The sequence below is a fragment of the Leucopleurus acutus genome, assembly GCF_964270905.1.
Source record: "Leucopleurus acutus genome assembly, chromosome: 19".
Lineage (NCBI taxonomy): Eukaryota > Metazoa > Chordata > Mammalia > Artiodactyla > Delphinidae > Leucopleurus > Leucopleurus acutus.
The window spans coordinates 5802899-5822855 of NC_139161.1; the positions used below are offsets into that span (position 1 = coordinate 5802899).

The window sequence follows — 19957 nt, forward strand, 5'->3', positions numbered from 1 at the left end:
TTCATGTTTCTTTCAAGTCAGATGTACTGATCATGTTAGTCCTCAGGACAGAGAACAAGCTCATTCTCTATTACCGTTTAGCTTACAGCCCAATTGTGTCCTGTGGTACAAGATCGAGTGCATACCAATATGCAGTTTAACACATTATTTTAAGGTCGGCCGTTCAGGCACTATTTAAACAGAAAACTGCTGTAAAGGACTTGGCCTCTTTCCCAGCCTCCCTTCCCTGACGGAACAAGGTTCCTGGCCCCTACTTTGGCCTTCCAGCAGAGGACATAAAGGAGAGGCGGTCGATAAATATTTGCCGAACAAATATACGAAAGGGAGAGTTTCTGAGGCAGGTATCAGGCTGCCAGCATGATTTGGTCTCTGGGTGGGGGGGTCCTGAGTCTGTCCACCCCAGGTAGGGGTGATCTTCTGCGGCCAATACAAGCACCAAACGGTGTCACTCATCAATCCACAGCCAGAATGTTCCAGACTGCCCAGCTGAAGCCCTGGGGTGCACAGGGCGAGGGCGAGGGGTTTTTGGGGCCGAGAGCCACCTCTCTGGCCCTGGGAGAAGGGGAGGTAGGGAACAGGGACACCCCTGGGGCCGCCCTCGCATGGGGCGGGGGCTCTTGACACGTACCAGCTGAGCCGCAGGCAAGCACGCCAGTCAGCCTTGTGGTAATGAGTATGAAGCCCTGATCAATAAGTTATTTTTTGCTGTCAGTAATTAATTATTATAGCTTAGCCACAGCATTAAACTTTCATCCCACTCCCTTGAGTACTGTTTGGCGTTTATTGTGATCACCTCCCAGCAGTAAACTTTCTCCGTTTGGAGCCCTCGGGATCCTCCGGGGCTGGGCTTCCCAATCTCCGTTCAGGGTTTTCCCACTGCCTGCTTCCCTCAGCTCAGACTCCCCTCTGTTCCTCCCCCAGGCACCGTTCACTTGAAAGAAGCTTCTGGACCAGCTGGCTGGGCTCTGCCGCCCTCCTTCCAGCCTCCCAGCCTCCGAGAGATGTCCACCAGCAGTGGCACGTGAAACATCTTGCGAGGTGCTTGTTAAAATGCAGACACCCTCCAATCCGAATGCCTGGGGGTCTGGATCGGGACCGCTGGAGGGCCACTTTGGGTCATGGTGATGCGGCCACAGAAGGGAGTCAGAGAAGGGTCTTGGGTGAGGAAAAGGCATTCAAGGCCTTTTCAGTGGGTGCCCAGGAACCACTCCTCGTGGCCCCTTGGCTAATAGTGTACAAAGAATCATAATAACAACAAAAATAACAATTACCCTTTATTAAGCACCTTCTACGTGCCAGGCACTTGCTAGGCACCCCCTGAATACCTGGTATCCTCATACGTGCTCTGCTCTCTTTACAACACCCTGCGCTTAGTTCGGGGAAAGAGTGGGAACCGTGTGACATCACGTTTCAGGGGAAACGATCAAATGGTAGCTTTCAGTATAAACAGGTAGTGTTACCCAGGTTCTGCACCTGAAAAAAACTAGGTTGTGTGGATAAATCTGGCAGCCAATGTGAGGTTTGTCCCAAGAGAGGAAGACTGCTTGGTCCCTCACTCTGTATCATCATTAGAGAACGGGGCTCATGGGCTCAGAAGTGACACACAGTGCCAGTGGCTCTAACCACCCCAAAGGGTTAACAGCATCGCCTCAAACTCAAAAGCAAAGCAAATGGAGAAAAAAGCAAAGGAGAGACTCCACTCTCTAACCCCAAAGCAGACGAGAAACAACCCCCTGGAACCCCATGCTTGACCCTGTTTCCCCGACACACAACGCAACAGTGCCCCCAGACCTGGGCCGAGACCAAGTTCCCATAATCCTCTGCATGGTTTGCCGCCCTGGAGACAAATGGAAGGAGAGTACCCGATGGATGCTGGAAAACACTCTCTCTGGAGCCAGAGAACACAACGGAGCAGCAGGGAACCTGGGCAGCCACACTGAAGCCCGCAGCAAACAAGAGAAGCGGGAGAGAGAGTGAATCAATCAAAGAGACCTTCACCACTTCTGACAGGGCGAGCCTCTCCCTCTGGAAGCACAAGGACATGAGGTGGCCTGGCCTGAACTTCAGCAGGACGGCCGCGTGGCATCTTGGACTTCGGTGGATGGGACAGGTGTGGAGGTGGGACATGGAAACGACTTGCTGACCCAGAAGGAAGGACCTTCAGGTGCCCTGGGGACTCCTTACAAGCCTGGTTTTGGATGGGACAAGAACTAACGAGCCGCCTGCCCAAGGAAATCGTGAGGTTACCGGAGTCTGTGCAGTAATGAAATCAGAAGCAGCCAGATAGAGACGGACACCCCTCAGAGTCCTCCCAGTGGCCTGGCTTTCAGCTAGTGACCCCATGGACATCTCAAAACACATCTGCGAGGTGCCCCAGGCCTAACCTGTTCTATTCTGCCAGCCTCACATTCCCCCTGGACCCTTAGAAGAAGGGCCCCGTCCCAGCAAGCCCACCCCACCTGCAGATGGTCCTAGTTCCAGGGAGAGAGGGGCTTAGAACTCACCTGGTCCCAGTCCAGACTCCCGCCCCCAGATCACCCAGCAGCCTTTGGCAAGTCACCTAATGCCCCTAGACCTCAGTTTTCCCATCTGTTAAATGGCTACTAGAATAAGACGACCTCTGAAGTCCCTGCCTGCTGGAAGATTTTATGATGATCATAAAAATAATAACTTATTACCTTACATTTACGGGGCCCCGTTACAAAATTTCTAAGTGCTTTAACGCAAATTACATTGTAAAATCCTTCTCTCCACCCTGTGAGTGAGAGCTGATTATTTTTATCTGTTTGATCTTGCCTCTCTGGGATGCCTGACGCTGGGCTCACTGGAGTCCCTGCGACTCTGGGACTCCAGAGATGGGGTGGGGCCCTTTCGAGGTTGCAGCCTCCGCAGACCGGCGCCCCCTGGGTGGGTCCAGGCCCCCTCCCGAGCCTGGAAGAATGGAAGGCCAAGCCCTGGGAGTCCTGGAGCTCAGTCCAGGCTTCGTCTCCCGCCGCCCCCAGCAGGCGCCGCTCGGACACCGCTGGCACTGCTGTCTGGATCTGCGAACACCGAAGGCAAGAAGGAGGCACGGGTGCAGCCGCCCTCCCCCGCTGGGACCTGCCCGAGGACTGGCGGTATGTCTGGGCATCCGCCCTCTGGAGGGGGGCAGGGCGGATCGATCACGCCTCCCCCTCCTTCCCAGCACTCCCACCCCAAACCCACCAGCCCTTCTCCACCCTGAGGCTGCGCCAGGCAGCTACAGGTCAGAGCGGCGGCGGCAGACACTGGAGCGGCCAGTGGAGCTGGAGGCAAAGGCGGGACGCTGAGTGTGTCTGGGGGCGGGGGGAGGGGAGGGGGGTGGGCGCGAGAGGAGAGGGCCTCAGACCTCGCCTCCGGCGAGCACCGCGAAGCACCCCCAGCCCCGGCGGCCGGCCAGGCAGCCAGGCGCGGGCTCCGAGACTTGGCCAGGCCCCGAGACTGCCCTCCCGGGGCGACCATCCAGGAACCCAGCGCTCTACTCTGGCTCCTTCCCGCCGCCCTCCCGCCCCACTGCCTCGCCCCGGGGCGGCCAGCGCGTGCCCGGCAGGGCCTTGCCCTTCCCCGCGGACACCGAGCGGGGACCCAGGAGCCCGGCCTGAGGAGCAGGGTGCAGCCGGGCGCTGAGGTCGGCACGGAATGGCGCGCCCCTCCCACACCAGCCCGAGGGCACCCACAGCCCGGGTGGGGGGGTAGCGACCCCCCCCGACTCCTCTTAGGCTCCACGAGCGACGCCTCCCAGCACGGACCCCCACCTTCCCTTATTCGGAAGTCACAAGTCTCAGCAAGACCGCTCCAGCCCCCCAAAGAGAGCCCCCAAACTCGGGGAAAGGGGCCTGAAACTCCCGGGAGAGGGCTCTGCCCAGGCCAAGCCCGGGGTCCCGGAGGCGACCGTGAGGCCAGCGAGCTCCCGCGCCCCTCCCCGCGCCCCTCCCGCGCCCCTTCCCCAGCCCCACTGGGGGTGGCACTGTACCTTGGGCTCCGGCCGCGCGGATCTGGTGCAGGGCCAGCAGAGTCCAGATCAGTGGTCCCCACATGGCAACCAGCCTTTTCTTCGGGGGATTGGTCTTCCGAACAGTTTTATAATCCTGGTGAGGTCCGGTACCCCGTGGCTACGTCCCGGGAGGCTGTCTACGCGGCTCCGGCCCGGAGCGGTATCCGCCGGGGAGGGGAGACGCTGGCGACCCCAACCCTTCCTCCTCTTCTTTAGTACAAGTCCGATCCCCGCGGCGCTCCGGGAAGGCGAGGGGCGAGCAAAGAGGAGGATGAAGCCGCTCTCGGTCTCGGGGCACCTCCCCGCTTGGCACCCCAACTCCGACTTCTTCTACCGGGCAAGGCGGCCTCACCGATCTGACCAGGTCGCGGGCCGGGCTCCGGAATAAAGCGACAACTTCAGGAAACTTCCTCCCGTGGCCACGTTGCCCGCCCCTGCCCGCCCCCTACCCGCCCCCTGGTTGGGTGCTCCGCGCGGACGCAGTCACCGCCGATCGGGGCGCCGGGCCCCCGGGGCCGCGCGAGAGGCGAGTGCGGCGGCAGATGCGGGTGCGGGGCTTCTTTCAGGGGCGTCGGGTTCGGGAGGCGCGGTAAGCATAGCGGTCCGAATCTCCCTGGAGCTGAAGTTTTCTTCTCTCTAACTTTGCAGGCGGCATCTGGCGGGGCCGAACCACCTCTCTCGGCTCCACCGCCCCGGCGCCTAATCCGGGGACTCTCGGTCCCTCCAGGGGACGCCGGGCCCGGGCGCGCCCTCGGCTCCGCGCCCAGCGGGCTAGCAAACTTTGCGGGTCCCGCGGCCCGGCGCGCCGCCCCGCGAGCCCATGTCCGCTCCGGCTGCGGGGCGGCGGGGACGTCTGCTGGGCTCGGCGACCAGGGCTTGTCGCCGGCGCCCGGACGCGGAGCCTCCTGCTGGCCCGAGGCTGGAGCCGGGCGGCTCTGCCCTCCGCCGCTCCCCGGCCGGAGCTCTCGGCGAGGCGCGCGGAGAGCCTGGCGGGCGGCCCCGGCTCCGGGGGCGCGGCGCCTCCTCGGACGCCCGGCGCGCGCCGACCTCCCGGGCAGGAGAAGCAGCGGCCGGCGCGCCCGCCCCAGCGCCTCGGCCGCGCCGCCGGCCGCCTCGGCCGCTCGCTCGCAGAACCCGCCGCCCTCGGCTTCCCGGGCTCGGCGTCCGGAGAGCCACTCCTGCCTGAGCCGAGCGGGAGCTGCGCGGGCCGCGTGAGCCGGGGACGAGCGCGGCGGAGGCGGAGGCGGAGACGCGGCGAGGGGGGCCGAGCGCTACCCCGTGGCCGCGACTGAAGAGCAGCCTGCGCCCTGGGAAGGGGGGGCGGGCGGCGGCGGCGGCGGCGGCGGCGGCGGCTCCGAGCCAGGCCCGGGAGCGAGCCCCGTGGAAACACGAGCCGTTTGCGCGGCCGCGGGCGCCCAGCCTCTCCGGGAGCCGCGGGAGAGCAGCAGTGCCAACCTCGAACCTGGCCGGGGCGGGATGCGCCCAGAGCCCCTCGGCTCCCTCGGCCAGCCTTCCCTTCCAGCCTCGGCCCCACACCGCGCTCTCAAAGGCCTCATCGGACCTCTCTCCTCGGGTGTCGGGGTTCCCGGACGTTGAGTAATAGGGGTGGGGGGGTACTGGATAGAGGGGTTCGGGCAACTGGTTGATTCCAGTTTCCCCTTCCCAGGTTAGGCTTTCAAAAGAACCGCTCAGGGCGGAGAGCAAGACAAAGGAGAGGCCTGGGACTTAGAGACAGTGAGAAAGTGAAGTTGGTGCCAAGGCGTGTGCATTCTTTGTTTCTTCTTTTCTTTTTCCTTTTGAGCTCTGCTTGCAAAGGGTAGAAGAATGGGAAATTATTGAGGAAGCTATAAAAAGGAAGCTCGGAGGCTTCCTTGCTTATGGACCACAGGAGTCAGCAGCCCTGCTGAGGGAGAAGGCCAGCTGGGGTTTGCAGGACCCAGTTAAACATTCCTGGGTATTAGACGGCTTTGCTTCCATGATCCCTTCCTCCATTAAAGAAAAAAAAAAGAAATCTATCTATATATATTTAAAATAATATCTAGGACTGCGTTGGCACAAATATATTAATATTACATATTAAAACAGTTTTCTTCAACCTAAAAGTTCATTGATTTCTTCTGATTTTAAAAGAAACGAAAACATTTCCATTTCATGCTCCCCGGCACTGTGGCTGCGGAGCCACGTGGAGTCTCCCTGTCCCTTTGGTGGTTCTGCTGGGAGCAAAGAGCCACTGGATTCCACCTGTGGGCACAGCGCGTTTCTCCTCTGTCTCCCTGGCGGCCCACACCAGCCCAGAGGGCAGCCCTCCTGCTTGCTGTGGAGCGGTCACAGCCCTGCAGACGTTTCATTACTTCTATATTCCCATCTCACCTGCCTTGGAAAAAGAACCATGGGCATTTTCTGAAAACAGCTGAGAAGCCAGCCCACTTTCCCTACATGCTTCCATCGCCTAATTCAAACATTTTGCAACTTTTTCCCCTGGCAACGTGTGCTCCATCCCAGACCAAAGTCCTTCTGGCTGGCTGACTGGTAAAGGGGAGGGCTTTGGGGGCAGGTGGCCCAAGTGTGGCCAGCCCTCCTTCGTCTTACTGGCCATGCCATTGCCAGTTGCTTAGGGATGCCCAGCTGGGGCCTTGCACGCTCCCTGCCTGCTCTAACTGCCCCCTCCCAGAGCGCAGGCCCTTCCCAGACCTCGGAGAACAGCTGTCTCCACGGTGCTATTACACTCTTGGCTCACAGAGGGGGCTTGAGAGCCAGCTTTGCCAGGGACCTCTCCTCAGCCAGCAAAGGACCAGCAGAAAGGCTGTATCTCTGTTCTCCGAGGGCGGGAGCTCACGTCCACCCAAACGCCTACCCTCTTCATGTCCAGTCCCAGACTTCAGTAGCCAGGAGTCTGAACTGGAGGCTCCGAACAGCATTTGTTCTCTTTGTAGAAAGAGACATGTTTGCACAACCACGTGTAACCCCATACACCTTCTTCTGGGAGTTTAATCCCCAAAGGCCAGGGCAGGGCACCAACCAGCGGCTGCGGTGAGGGAGGAGGTTGTCCCTTTGTGTAGGACATCTCCAGGCATGCCTGCTTGTTAGAGAGCTGTGAGGATGGTACCCTTCCAGCAAATCTTTGTCTCTATCCATCTTAGGCTGTTTCTGGCCTCGGCCTGCACACACACACACACACACACACACACACGAACTATCTTAGAGTTTCGCCAGCTGAGCAGGGAGACTGCCACTTTGAGAGGGGCTCGTTACTGAGAAAGTCACTTGCAGACAGCATGACCTCATTCTTGCCAGCAGCGGTGTAATTAGAGGTTGCAAACGGTGCAGTTACAGTGGGTGTCACATCGGGAGGGGCCGCGTGGCTTTCCCAGGCCCTCTTCTGCCGCCCTCATGCAATCCAGCCCCTTTAAATTTGAGTCTGTGGGTACAGATCTCCCGAAAAACTCGGGACAGGATCTGGGGCTTCTCCCTCATTTCCATCCCATCTCCCTCCATCCCCAGAGCTGGCGCGTAGAAGGCTCTTCATCTTGGAGATGCTCTCTCCATCCATTCCAGTCTGTAAATTTGAGGCGGGGTGGGGTATGGAGATGAGCACAGTTCATTTCAAAAGAGAAGGAAAGGCCTGGGTCCCTCTGCTTCCCCTGCCCCTTCTCCCTTTCCAAGTGGATGAAGTGCGTGTAAAACATCACCCTTTTTGTAGAAAAACCTTTGCCAAGCCCCAAACGGGACCACTTTCTTAGCCTCCCATCCCACACATAGAGCCAGTGAGAGAGCATTACTGCAGAACTTTGCCAGAGAGACTTTGGAGTGGGAGGTGGATTACACCCTGTGCCAGCCAAGAGCAAGGAGACAACCCCCAGGACGGTCAGATGGAGCTGTTCAATGTCACAGCCTCCCTCCCCATCATCCCTTGGCCTCCGACCCATCTTCCGCCCCATTTTACACACAGAAACCAAAGGGGAGGCCAGGCGGGGTCAGCTTTTCAATGTGATTATTGTATAGTTTTTTTCTATTTTCTATCTCAAATGTAACAGCAACGAGAACAGACTGTTCGTTTGCAGGGCTGGGCACATTCTCCACCAGCGGGGACCAGGCAGGCGGCAGTGATATCGGAGAGACAGACACGTGTGCCCGCTCCCTGACCCCACCCCCTCATCCCCGGTTCCCTGCTTCCCAAGGTGCTCCAGGTGCCGCCAGCAGCCAGGAAGCCCACTCCGGTGCTTAAATTTGCTGAGGATGAGAAGGCAGAAAGAGTGAGTCTCGAGAGCAGGGGAAAAGGATTGGGCACGACTCAGTCTAGAAGGAAGATGAAAGGGAGACCAGAAGGAGAGTCAGGGTTGAAGTGGTCTTTTAACTATGGGTTTCAGGGCAAAAATACTTCCCACGCCCGTCTCTTCCTCCCCAGCATCTCATTCCAGGCTGCTCTCAGGGTTGCCGCGAGTCGGGCTGGGAAAAGGCCCCCCTGAGTAGGAACGCTCAGCACAGCCATCTCTGCTCCACCTGAAGGGAACTCAGACAACTAATTGCCTTGAAACACGGCTTCTAGTAAATAATTAATAGCATTCTTTTTTCGTTTTGTTCTGTTTTGAGGTTGGAGAAAAGGATGGAGTAGAGTTGACGGAAGTGGTTTATTAATCTCCGTCGGAAAAGAGGGAGGCTCTGGGGCCCTGTCTCAGTCAGCTCGGGCTGCCATAACTGAATACCACAGACTGGGGACTGGGAAGGCCAAGGTCAAGGTGCTGGTATATTTGATTCTTGGTGAAAGCTTGTAGTGGCCACTTTCTTGCTGTGTCCTCACATGGGAGAGAGAGAGGAGGTAGCGGGGAGAGACTGGAGGGAGAGAGAGAGCTCTCTTCCCACTTCTTTTCATAAGGACACTAATCTCACCTTTGGTGTCCCATCCTTATGAGCCCATCTAAACCCAATTACCTCCCAAAGACCCCATCACCTTCCAAAGACCCCATCTCCAAATATTGTCACATTTGGGGAAGGGTAGGGCTTCAACATGTGAACTTGGGGAGGATGCAGTTTACCCCAAAGCAATCCCCTAATGCAAGATGTACCTCCCTCCTCAATTACCCGCTGTAACTTAACTTTTACTCCCTTAGGAGAAAGGACCTAAGAGCACAGTGCACGTTCATGGCTGGGCTCAGAGAAGCCTGCTTCTCTGGCTTTTCTGTGCTAAGGTCCAAACCACCGTGGGTGTAGGTCCTGGACTCCAAGCCCCAGGACCTGATTGGCTAGGAATTTACCTAAACAGACTGGGGTTCTGCCTTCCATGCCCACCAAGAAGAGGAAAAGAGACACAGAGAGATGGAGCAGAAACCCACCAATACTGGTGCAGAAATGAAATGCACACGGCTTGCTGGTCCGGAGCCAGATGCAAGCCAGAGAGAATAGAGGTTAACAGACCACAGGAGACAGCATTTTTAGACAATAAAACTGCTAAATGTAGGCTAGGCTGGGAAAGGAAGTGAACGCATGAGGAAACATAGGCATCTATTATGTCTAGGCCATTTTCAGCCACTCTGAGCCCCCGGCTCAGCATGTGATGGGTGGTGGCTGGTGGCTGGTGGCTGGTGGGTGGGTGTGCAGCCGAGTCTTGTGGAGAAGCGTAGTGCTGATGCCAGACAGGAGAGGGCGCTATAAACACACACTGCTGGAAGGTCCAGGAAGGAGGAAGTTGGTTGGGGCAAAGTGTGTACTTCATGGTCGTTTCAGAAGTAAAACCAGTACACATTTTACTCAAGAATGTCCTTAAAGTGTCTCCAATACGGTCTGGAGCACCACAGAGAAGACTGCCTCTGGGTGGCCGGGACATTGATCTTTAAATTAGACAAGGATTTAGAAGCATTTAAGGCCATTCAAAATCCCAGAGCAATGAACTCAAACTCGAGCAGGGTTTATTTCATCTGCCTAGTACAAGAGGAAACTGTGACTGCCTTTCAGAGCCATCAAAGGTGAGCTCTCACAACTTAAAGGGTGAGTGCCTCTGACTGGGCACCGTCTGCTTCAGGAACACTCGCCTCCTGGCTGTTTCGAAGCCACGCCGCACACGGGCTTGCCTTGCTGATCCCTGGGCCTGAAATGCCCTTCCTCCAAATGTCCGCCTGGCTCACCCCTCCAGCTTCACTGTGTCTCTGTTTCAGTGGTACCCGGCCCGTGAGGCCTCCCTGCCAATCACTTTGAAAAAGCAATCCCACCTGAAGGGTGATGTTCAAAACAGTCGCCAGTGGGAAGGCAGAGGCACTGACCGGTCAGCACAGTTGCCGCCTGGGCCGCACCACGAGCACATAATGCCCTGCATACACACATATGTGCACGCATGAACACACACACACGCACACACACACACACACACTCCCTATGTCTCCTCCGACTTCCTTTCCCTTTAGCACTTTTACCGCCATCTGATACACCTCAGATTTTACTTGTTATAGTGTATTTATTGCCCATACTCCCCCACTGGAATAGAACATCTTAAAGGCAGGGATTTTTTTTTTTTTTTTTTTTTTTGCCGTACGCGGGCCTCTCGCTGTTGTGGCCTCTCCCGTTGCGGAGCGCAGGCTCCGGACGCGCAGGCTCAGCGGCCATGGCTCACGGGCCCAGCCGCTCCGCGGCACGTGGGATCTTCCCGGACCGGGGCACGAACCCGCGCTCCCCGCATCGGCAGGCGGACTCCCAACCACTGCGCCACCAGGGAAGCCCAGGCAGGGATTTTTACCAGGTTTACTCTGGGCATGGAAAATAATCACAATCAGACCAAGCGATAATATATGTTCAATGAGATCAAAACAACGGGAAAATGTATATGAAGTGTGAACAGCCTTTCAGTTTCATTACGGTATCTTTCCTTCTACTGACCTTGCAAATTAAGCTATTTACACCTCAAGTGTGTGTTTTCCGATATTTGTATTTACAGCAAACATTACTACTGCCTGAAAATTAATCCAATATCCAACTAACATCTGTAATTTATACAATCCCATACATTCATTTAATTTCTAAGTAAGGTTTTGCAGAACTAAGTGAGTTGAAAGGCGCTGTGGATTTTAGGCACGAGGATACTTCTCATTACAATGCAGTTAATATTCCAAGTTGTGCTGTGGCGGAGTTAGGCCTCCTTCCTTGGTTTCTAAAGAGGGCTCTTCTCTTTGTAAACGTTTACATTACAGAATTCTTAAAAGTTGCTGCATATAAAATATGATTCAGTTTGTGTTCTAAGATCAAAGTCCACCCATGCTTGGGTTAAGAGGGAGGCATTTTTTGGAAGGCAAAAGGCAAGAGTGGCCAGAGCTGGAATGGGGTCTCAGAGATCTGAGTTCAAATTCCAGCTCTACCAGCACTCGTGGAAGATGCTACCTTTCTAATCCTTCATTTCCTCATAGGTAAAATAAGACTGATAAAAGCACCTGCCTAATAATGTTGTAAAAATTAAATGAGATAATACATAGAAACTCTGGCATCTAACAAGCAATCAGTGATATTAGCTATTCTTTTTTTAATAAATATTTTATTAGTTATTTATTTATTTGGTTGTGCCAGGTCTTAGTTGCAGCTGGCAGGCTCCTTAGTTGCAGCTCGAGGGCTCCTTAGTTGAGGCTTGCCAGCTCCTTAGTTGTGGCACGCAAACTCTTAGTTGCGGCATGCATGTGGGACATTGTTCCTTGATCAGGGATCGAACCCAGGCCCCCTGCATTGGGAGCTTGGAGTCTTAACCACCTGGGCCACCAGGGAAGTCCCATGATACTAACTATTCTTAATGACAATCATTCCTCAGTGTTCTCTTAGAGTTTTGGAACAATCCGGCAGTTACTTCTCCAGGTAATAGAACTAGGCTTTGCTCTAGGGCAGGCTGGTAAACTACAGCCCAGGGGCCAAATCCCACCTGTCGGCAATTTTTGTAAATAAGGTTTTATTCGCGCAGCCACGCCCATTCACTTACTATTGTCTGTGGTTACTTGCAGTTAACACAGTAGCAGAGTTGAGCAGTTGCCACAGAGACTTTATGGCCTGCAAATGTTCAGTATTAGCTACTACCTGGCCCTTTACAGAAAACAAGTGCCACTGTGGCTCAAAAAGAAAAGGACGGCGGGTAGTCCCGTACGTGTCCTAGACTTTTGTATTCAGAGATTGTCCGTTCTGCCCTTACCATTTTCTTGCAGGCCCGAGTGTCAGCCTGCCCTTCCGTATGTGCCTGAAGTCCTCTGAGGGCAGCGGTCCAGTGATGTGAGATGCTCCTAGCTTTCCTGCACCTGACTTTTATCTGGTAAGCAATTGCATCCAGCAGGAATTTATACAATATAAAGAGTGGGCCAGAGGACATGTGCCAACAGGCACATGAAAAGATGCTCAACATCGCTAATTATTAGAGAAAAGCAAATCAAAACTACAATGAGGGATCACTTCACTCTGGTCAGAATGACCATCATCAAAAAGTCTACAAATAGGGCTTCCCTGGTGGCACAGTGGTTGAGAGTCCGCCTGCCGATGCAGGGGACGCGGGTTCGAGGTCCGGTCCGGGAGGATCCCACATGCCGCGGAGTGGCTGGGCCCGTGAGCCATGGCCACTGAGCCTGTGCTCCCGGAGCCTGTGCTCCGCAACGGGAGAGGCCACAACAGTGAGAGGCCCGCGTACCGCAAAAAAAAAAAAAAAAAAAATGTCTACAAATAATAAATGCTGGAGAGGGTGTGGAGAAAAGGGAACCCTCTTGCACTGTTGGTGGGAATGTAAATTGATACAGCCACTATGGAGAACAGTATGGAGGTTCCTTAAAAAACTAAGAATAGAGTTGTCATATGATCCAGCAATCCCACTCCTGGGCATGTATCCAGGGAAAACTCTAATTCGAAAAAATACATGCACCCCAGTGTTCATTGCAGCACTATTTACAGTAGCCAAGAGATGGAAACAACCTAAATACCCATCGACAGAGGAATGGATCGACCTCTTTGTTTCACGTCTCCGCCATCGACCTCTCCTTGCCTCTCCTGGATGACACGACCTACTCCCTCATTCCTAAATGACTGTACCTCATTTTTTTTTTTTTCCTGTATCTCATTCAACTCTTGACTTCCTCTAGATAAATTCAGAAAATCAGATCAGTATATCTGGACTTCATTACTTTTACTGCCTTGTTTTTACTGAATTTCAGATTGCCATTTTTCCAGTAGACTCATGGAAAGATGAAATGAGAAACAGCCCTGAGAAAGCAAGTCCATAGGTTCTTGTTGAGCAAGTTGTGCTTTTGATCTGAGTATCCTCTTGGAGTGATAGTTGGGCTGGGTATATTACATTCCAGGTTCAGAATAATCCTCCCTCGGAACATTGTATATATTGGAGCCCCTGCATTTCTGATGAAACATATGATACTAGTTTTATTCTCCTAGCTTTGCAGCCAACCTGTTGGTTAGCTCTGGAGAGAAGTTCTTGTGGTCCTTGTTCTGAAATTAACCAGGATGTCTTGTTTCCTTCTGGGTTGTCTTGTTTCATTCATCTTGCTTAGGGAGCCCTCTCATTCTGGAGACCTCCATTCTCCTCAAGGAAGTTTCCTTCGATTAGGTTTTTGATAATTTCCTCTTTTCCATGTTGTTCTCTGATCCCGTATCCTAAGACTCTTAGTAGTTGGATCTTGTACATGAAGGCCAGCAGCACAGGTACCACCTGGGAACTTGTTGGAAATTCAGATTCTCAGGCCTCGCCCCAGACCTACTGAATCGGAATTTGTATTTTCACAAGATCCCTAGATGATGTGTACGTACATCACGTTTTGAGATGTGCTGCTTTAAATCATTATCACTTCATATTTGATTGGAACCATTAAGGCTACACACCCGAAGAACCATTGCATCCCACTACCTCTGTCCCTGGAGCCATCCTCTCATCTTTCAAGGCTTAGAAATCCGGTGTCCCTCTTCTTTGAGGTGAGACGCTTTCTAACTCCCAAGGGATCCTCCTCATTTATGTACTTGTTCCTCTCTTTTTCTTTTTGCTGAATCTTTTCATAACACCTTCAAATAGAAGCAGGTATTCCCAACCTGAAAAAGTTTCGCTTGACCCTTTTCCCTCTTGCAGTCACCATCCCATTTCTCAATTGCCTTTTCCTGCCAAATTTCCTGAATTCATACAAAACAGGCTCTGGTTTCTTTCTGTATCTCCCTTCCTTAACCGGCTCACTGCTTTTAAAACTTTTCTAAACGTTCTTTTTCGCTGTGGCTGATTACTGTGGCCTTTCTGGATCGCCCTTTCCCTTGACTTTCATGACACCTTGGTGTTGTCTTATCCCACGGAAGGAGTAGGAAGAACGTCAGCTGGGTCATCTCCCTCTGCCTTCCCTCAGTGCTCAGTTCCAATATGGCCGCTTCTCAGAGGCTTTTTCTGACTGTTCGCTTCCAGGGTGATCTGCTGAATGCACCCCATTCCTGCCTGAGTCTGTCCTCAGTCTGTTGGTGCACCCGCACATAAAGCCGAGAAGAAACGTAACATCATATCGTTACCGCAGTCGCCCCTCATTGCACCAAGCTGATTAAAAGCTGTTAGGGGCGAGGACAAGGTCCAGCACCACTATGAATGGTTGCTTTGGTTTTCTCCACTGTCCAAGGATAGCTGGACAAGGGGGTGCACCACGCCCCAAAGAAACGCCTTTCCTTCATTTTCACACAGATAATGTCCACCTTCAGAATCGCATGCCTGGGGGCGCCATCTGCCCAGAGGAGACGTTTTCTAATTCACCCAAAGGCACAGCATGGCCTGCAGTGTCCCCGGCATGGGTCATGGCCTCTCCTACATTCTCTCGAGTATTTATACCCGTTTGGGGCCATCTTGTGAATGAGATTGTTTTAATGTCTGGAAAGCTCTCTATTTTCCTTTCTCACTCAGGACATGGAAATATGTCAGAGGTGACTGCTCAGGGCCGGGGTGTGGAGGTGTCCTGAAGCTGCGAGGGCAGAACTTGTTCCTCAGATGAGGACGAAGCCCCCAGCTGCCCACAGACAGTTAGTGGCCCTTCTGGAAAGCCAGAGGGCTCCTGTGCTCCCTCGGTGTGAAGCCTCAGCCCACACAGCATTTACACAAAGCCTCCTACTCCTAGGGCGTGTGGCAAGTGTGGGGCAGGGGAAGGGGAGGGGGAGAGGGAGGGGAGGGGAGGGGAGGGGGAGGGGGAGGGGGAAGGGCAGTGGAGGTCAGGGACTATGGCAGGCACCTCCTTCATCACCCCCTGAGCAAACTTATAGGAGCAGGGAGGATCCGTAAAGCTGAACTCTTCATCCCCCTTCTTCTGCCCACACCCCACCACTGCTCACCCAGTGTCTTCATCTCAGTAAGCGGCACCTCCACTCTCCCTGATTCTTGGGACGGAGCCTAAGGGGCACCCTGGGCATCTCCCCTTCTCATCTTCTATATTCCATCCATCGCCAAGTCTGTGCGTCCACCTCCCAAGTGGACCCACGTTTGCACTTCCTTCCATGTCCTCTTCCACTGCCCCAGTCCGTCCTCCACTAAGTGCAGTCTGGACCACTACCATGGCCTCCTAATGCTCTGCCTCCATTTCTCCAGCCCCAAGTCTGACCTGCACAGGGCACCCATGATGGTTATTAGAAGTAAATCACATAATGTGATTCTCCTGCTTAAAACCCTTCAAAGCTTTGATATTATTCAGAAATTATTATTCAGTTTTTAGGTATGATATTGTATTTTGGTTATTTTTCCCAAAAAAAGTGCTTCTCTTTTAGAGGTACGTACTGTAATATTTCTATGTGAAATGATGTGATGTATTGGATTCTCTCCAAAATACTACCCTGTGGATCAGGGAGGTGAGATTGGTCGTGTTGAAGCTGAGTACCCAGGGTTTCGTTACGCTCGTCTACTTTTGTGTGTTTGAACATTATTTTTTTTAATTAATTAATTAATTAATTTTATTTTTGGCTGCATTAGGTCGTCATTGCTGTGCATGGGCTTTCTCTAGCTGCGGCAAGCGGGGGCTACTCTTCGTTGCGGTGTGCGGGCTTCTCATTGCGGTGGCTTCTCTTGTTGTGGAGCACGGGCTCTAGAGCGCAGGCTCAGTAGTTGTGGCGCACGGGTTTAGTTGCTCCGCGGCATGTGGGATCTTCCCGGACCAGGGTGGGAACCTATGTCCCCTACGTTGGCAGGCGGATTCTCAACCACTGTGCCACCAGGGAAGTCCCTGTTTGAACATTTTTATAATGAAAAAATTAAAAAAACAAATTGCAAAGATACTTCGTTACTCATAAGATGAAAAAAAAAAAATCTGACTTGTGAAGATACTCCATTACTCATACAATTAAAACAAAACCCAAAACTATCCTCCAGCCTGCACTTGCCCTGCCAGTGCTTCTGCCTCATCTCTTGCCAGTAATGTCCTTCTGTGAGGCTTGGCCCCGCACCACCCCCCTCAGTGAGCTCCTCATTTTCCTTCCCCTCAAGGAAGTCATCTCGGACCTGCCTGGAAGCTTCTCCCGCATCATTCCCAAGACCCCTAATCCAGTCCACTCCTACCCCAAACCCCACTGGCTACTTCCTGCTACCCCCCCCCCCCCAGGCCTCGATTTAAGACCAGTCTTTCAGAAACGCCCTTTCTAATGGCCCAGTTTAAATGTAACCTCCCTACTTTACTTTATCTCTGCATCCTATACTTTCCCATCTTTGCCCTTAGCCCAGTTGTAGTATGCTTTCGCCACCAGGCCATGCCCTCCATGAGGGCCAAGTTCATGACTTTCTTTTTTCACTGGTGTGTCCACCAGCATCCAGCAGAACATTGCAACATGAAGTGAGGTGGTCACCGCACCCTCGGTCCCCTTCTGAAGCAATCTCCCCTCAGCTATGAAAGCAATAATTAAAATGAAAAATACAGTAGCAAGGATGCAAGAACGGATGTATCTGCTAGGCCAGATTAACAAAATGCTAAGCATTTTTTCATTTTTTTAATGATCGTTCTCTATTTTATTAAGGAATACAAATTGAGAGATAAGATTAAAGTCTCCTGTAATCCTCCCACCCTCTCCCACCTGGCCACCTCCCGTCTTTCCCCTAAGTAACGACCATCATGATTTTGGCGTGTGTTCAGGGCATATCTTTTACATTTTTATTACAAATGTGTGCATCCATGGTATTGTTTTCTGTGTTTTTGAAAATGTATGGAAATGGCATAATTTGTTACATAATATCGTACAGCTTATGTTTTTCACTCAACATTGTCATATATAGGTGTGTTATGCATATATATTATATATTAGTTCATCCATTGTAACTGTTAGACAGCAATCCACTGTATGAACACATCACAATTTATTTATTCATTCCCTTAATGAGGTACCTCTGGCTTATCTCCAATTTTATCTCTGACAAGAATTCCGGGAAGAATGTATTTGAACTTGGGTCTCCCTAGGCACAGGCCCCCTCATCGCCATTAGACTGGCTAAAATAAATGAGAGCGGGCTGGCCAGGTTGTAAGGAAATGGGAATTCTCCTATGCTGCTGCTGGTGGGAGTGGAAATTGATATAATCATTTGAGAGAGCAATTTGGCAATATCTAGTTAGGATGAAAACACTCAACCTTGCGGTCCAGCAGTTGTCCAGCCTTTATAAAAAATCCTTATCATCAAAGCTAAATGATGTAATTCTTTTCTACTCAACAGAAAGCATTAAATATATGATATTCCTTTATGCCTTAGAGTTTACAATGCATTTGCACATATGTTGCCCCATTTGACGTTCCCCACCGTGGGAGAGTGGTACTAGCCCCTGTTACAGATGAGGCTAAATGTAAGGTACCTGACTGTGGTTTGGCGCTAGGGCTTAAATCCCACCGGTTTCACATTTTTGCCCAGTGCATTTTCTACCACCGCACACTGCCTCACTGTGTCTTTATGCTACGAAGAAAATTAACCAGCTCCAGGTCCTTTGTAGGAGATGCTGTTGGTGCCACAACGAGATGCTTTCCACCATGCCTTGTACTCACGCGTTGGGGACTGTAAGCGTTGGTAGCTAACAGCTCACAGCTTTTCCTTCTTCAGAGAATTGCCCACAGCCATCCGGAGCAGACTTACTTGAAGATGCCCGGACTTAGTGGGGGGGTTCCTTAGCCAATGGCTAACGATACAGTTGTCCACAGCTGGCCCCATTGCCGTGAGGGTGGACAACTCCGTGGTACCATTTATGCTCCAGAGCTCCCCGTGGGATCAGGCTGAGGCAGAACTTTTCAGCTGAACCCACACCTCAGCCTTGCTCCTTCCTCTGCCTTATTATGCTTCCTCACTTCCTTATACCTCCTCCTGAGAGTACGTCTTCGAGAAACCACCTGCACAGAATCTTATCCCAGTCTCTGCCTCCAGGGCAATGGTTCTCAACATTTAGCAGCATCCGAATCACCTTCAGGCCTTGTTAAAGCACAGATCGCTCACCCTCAGAGTTTCTGTTTCAGTTGATCTAGGGGAGGGTCCAAGCATTTGCATTTCTAACGAGTTCCCAGGTGATGCGGGTGCTACTGGTCCAGGGACCACACGTTGAGAACCATTGTTCTAGGGACCTGACCTAAGAGAGTTGGTGCCAGGAGAAGCAGACTCTAAGGCTGGGATTTTGGAGTTGGGTGACCTGCTGGCAATGAGGACTCCAACATCAGCGGTAGAAGGAGAATTGGTAATTCCTGGCACGTGGTAAACACAATTTCTGTGACCACGAATAGCTGGAAGGGGATGTAGTGGCTTTTGCAATATTTCTAGCATTGGAACCGTAAAACAGAGGTAGTAATGATAAAGACTGTGGAATTGAGAGGCTGTGTCTGAGAGCCACTGGTGCATCAAAGAAGAAAAATGAGAGGCCCGAGTAGTTTAATTCAGAGCAAAGTGTGACAGCCATAGGACCTCTGGTAGGAAGGGCCTTATCTCCTGTAGCGGAAAGACTGATCAGGCTGAAAGCCAGGTTCAGTGTCTACTATTAAGAGACGCAGGACTTTGGGGAAGTTTGAAGTCTCAGCCTCAGGGAGTCTCCTATGCCAAAGTCAGGGCCCTGATGGGACGGGGTGGGACCTGAGACTGAGGAATGGGACGTCCATATGATGGTGATCAAGGAGCCCTGGAGGATTCCCCTGAACCCTCAGGCGCCTTCGGAAGTGGCCCAGTTCCCCCTGTTAGTAGATAGTCCATTAACGTGGCCAACTGTACCCCAGGAAAAGGGAATATCCAGGTCTTTCAATGGTTGGAAACGAAGTCTGAGTTGACAGTGGTACCCAGTGCTACCATGGCCCCCTATTAGAGGCATATCTAGGGGGTCAGGCAATAAATGGACTTCTGGCCCAGGGTCATCTCACAGTGACTCTTCTAGGTTCATGGACCCAAAGGGAGGTCATTTTTTCAGGTTCAAGAATGCGTCATCACAAGGAACATACTTAGAAGCTGGAAAGTCCTCCCCTTCATTCCTTGGCCTACAGAATAAGTGCTATTATAGTAGGAAAGAGTGATTATGGTAGAAAAGGCCAAGTGAAGTTCTGACCGACCCACCCCCACTGGATCAAGGTAGTAAATCAAAAACAATACTGCACACTGGAAATAAGGGCGGAGATCAGTGCCCTGGAGATTTCCCGGATGCAGGGGTGGTGGTTCTCATCCTTTTCATGTTGTCTGACCCCCATGAAACCCGATGGATCACGGCAGATGGCCATGGACTTGTACCAGTTGAAGCTGGTAGCAGCTCCAACGGTGGCCGCTGTGCTTCATGTAGTATCTTTTTTTTTTAATGTAGTATCTTTAATAGACGAAATTACACAGCTTCTGATCTATGATATGCAGGTACAGATCTGGCAAACGCATTTCTTTTCAACAGCCTTCTAGAAGGAGGATCTGAAGCAGTTTGCATTCCCAGGGGACAGACCACAGTCAGCTTTCACAGTCTTGGCCCAGGGCCATGTTAATTCTCAGGCTCTGGTGCAAAAG

General features: G+C 52.5%; 1 protein-coding gene across 1 annotated transcript in view; it reads right to left on the bottom strand.

Moving 5' to 3' along the window:
• The window catches only part of SDK2 (sidekick cell adhesion molecule 2), a 258172-nt gene extending 253820 nt beyond the window's left edge, over nucleotides 1-4352 (bottom strand). The window contains exon 1 of the mRNA XM_082860149.1: nucleotides 3992-4352. Coding sequence (XP_082716275.1) covers nucleotides 3992-4055 — 64 coding nt within the window. The 5' untranslated portion in view covers nucleotides 4056-4352. The remainder of the gene's footprint in view (nucleotides 1-3991) is intronic.
• Between the last annotated feature and the right edge of the window lie 15605 nt (nucleotides 4353-19957).